Source organism: Buceros rhinoceros, unplaced genomic scaffold (assembly GCF_000710305.1).
Source record: "Buceros rhinoceros silvestris isolate BGI_N320 unplaced genomic scaffold, ASM71030v1 scaffold10755, whole genome shotgun sequence".
NCBI lineage: Eukaryota > Metazoa > Chordata > Aves > Bucerotiformes > Bucerotidae > Buceros > Buceros rhinoceros.
In genome coordinates, this window is record NW_010411147.1 from 918 (window position 1) to 3,384 (window position 2,467).

The following is a 2,467-nucleotide window of genomic DNA, read 5'->3' on the forward strand; positions in this document are numbered from 1 at the left end:
CCCTATATATGCATCTCAAAACATGTCCTGCTGTCTAGCAGTCCACACAGACGGCCCCTGTATGTGGATAGACTCAACAACGCCTGCAGAATGACCACTTTCACGCCAGCCAATGCAGCGCACCAGGTATTGCCCTCTGGGTCTGAGGCTGAGCAGCCTGGCATTGCTCCTGTCATGGAACCATAGAATCACAGACTGGTTTGGGTGGGAAGGGACCTTTCAAGCTCATCTAGTCCAACCCCCTGCAGGGAGCAGGGACATCTGCAACTAGAGCAGGTTGATCAGAGCCCCAAGGTCCAACCTGACCTCCAATGGTGCCAGGGATGGGGCTTCTCCCACCTCTCGGGGAAACCCGGGCCAGGGTCTCACCACCTTCAGCATAAACAATTCCAGCCTGTGCTGATCCCATGTCAGATTTTACCCATGAAAGTGGTAGCTGTCAGGGCTCAAAGTTACCCTAGGGAGCACGTACCAATTAGGCAGCATGATGCCTGGCCCTCTTTGATTTATTATTTCTGATGTAGCCTGGCAGGCTGATGCCGCCTGGATGCACCTGATTGACTACACATGAACCAGTTGATTCCAGTTTCACAGCTCATCCATGCAACCTCTCTAATTCCAGCTTATCCAGAAAGCGTGGAGCTTGTTTCACAAAACAGACCATGGATATTATGCATGTACAGTAGATCCAGCACATCCTCAGTGTGCTGGATACACAGCAGGTGAGTGGTGTGGTGCATCCACACACAGCAGCACCCAGACAGTCCCCAGCAGGAACACAGGAGTGCTGGAAAAGCTGAATAAAACATTTCTGGGCCCAAACTACCTGTCTGTGGGACGTTGAAGAGGTGACTGTGAACAGTCTTAGCTCTCAGAAATATTTTCTTCCAGGTAAATTCCTTGCTTTAGTATACCCAGAAGACAGGTCCTACTAAAAGTGGCCCAAACATCCCCAGTGTGCATCTGTGTGTTAAATGAGGACTTTTAACAGGACAAAGGAACCCTTTGCACAGTGTCCTCAGACAGGTTGTTGACAGGAGTAACAAAGGCATCAAATTGATGGCTAGAGTGTTTGCGGCTCATTTCATGTACCGTTTGGAATCTGCCAACAAGCTTTGATGATATATGTGAAGATTCGTTGCAGGAGGCAGCTTGACCACTTCCCAAGGGGTCAGGAGACCTTTCTAAGACAACACTACCTCCTTCTCTATAGCTCCTCACCTTCACTTACACCTTACCTGCAGCTCCATGAAATGACACCAAGAGGACAGCAACCAGAAAAGAAAGGATTCTCATGGCAGAGGGTGGACTGGGAACTCCCGTCACTACAGAGAAAGGAGACCAAGACATTAGTAAGAGGTTTGTCCCTCCTCAATCATAGTGAGCTGAGAAGAGACATACAGAAGCATTCTTCAAGACCCAGTGTTATCAAGACGAGGTTTTGCACCCCTTCTTTCCAATAACGCCCATTGTCATAAGGGTTCCCAGGAGCTTTGCTAATTACAAAAAAAAAAAAAAAAGAGGAAAAGGTCCCCTCATGGTTAAGTTAAAATCCAGCTTCTCCCTGTTCTTGTTTAGAGGCTGTTGCTTTTCCTTCACCTCAAGAAGTGCATGATTCCCAGGATAAAATTTGGAGTGTTTGCATTTCTCTGTCCACAGACAACAAGACTCTTCTCCTCTATTGATGACTGAAATCTCTAAAACTGACTCTTGGTACACTGGAGTCATGGCACACTTAAGGCTCTAATAGTGAAATGCAGCTATACATGAAAGACACAAAGTCTCCAGCCCGTTTAAGAAGGACGGAACATTTAGGAGAGGCTGAGTAATGAGAAGGTTTTGGTCGTTACCAGGTTAGAGGAGGCTCTAGGCTGGAACAGTCCTTGGATCAGTGTCAGCCACCCAGATGCATTAAGATGAAGGAGCAGAGCTTGGCTTTATGCTGTTTCTGGAGGGTGGTGAAGGATGCTTGCTCTTCACAGCCTTCTGGTGGCCAATTACACAATCCCCTTTGGCGGGGAGGGGATGCTTTGGGGTGCATCAGGGAGGTCCAATGAACCCTCTCCATTACCATTCTCGAATGAGGAACCGAGGTATCACTCTCAAGGTATTGCAGCATCTCCTCGGGAAATGTGCTGGGCTGCACACAAACCGCTTTGGACCACCTTCATTTGTGCAATGTATTTGGCCACAGCAGCTCGCTCAAGGTTTTTGTACCATAAATTGTCTGCTTGCTGGCTGAGGCTTGGTGGCAGTTACTCTCCAGCACAAAAAAGCCAGCCAAGGATGCTGCTGTGCTCCTGCTTGGTCATGCTGAACATATTCTTTGCTTTACGTAGGTTGTAGTGTGGCTAACTGCAGAGGACCCCCAGGGATCTGGGGATGATCCTTTTTTACATCGCTGGATTCAGAGAACACTTGTTCCAGTCATCAAGGATGTGTCATTGGTCTTTCAATAAAAGCAAGA

General features: G+C 48.0%; 1 protein-coding gene across 1 annotated transcript in view; it reads right to left on the reverse strand.

Moving 5' to 3' along the window:
- The window catches only part of LOC104493244 (gallinacin-4-like), a 1,941-nt gene extending 645 nt beyond the window's left edge, over positions 1-1,296 (reverse strand). Inside the window, exon 1 of the mRNA XM_010135894.1 lies at positions 1,239-1,296. Coding sequence (XP_010134196.1) covers positions 1,239-1,296 — 58 coding nt within the window. The remainder of the gene's footprint in view (positions 1-1,238) is intronic.
- Positions 1,297-2,467: the final 1,171 nt, after the last annotated feature.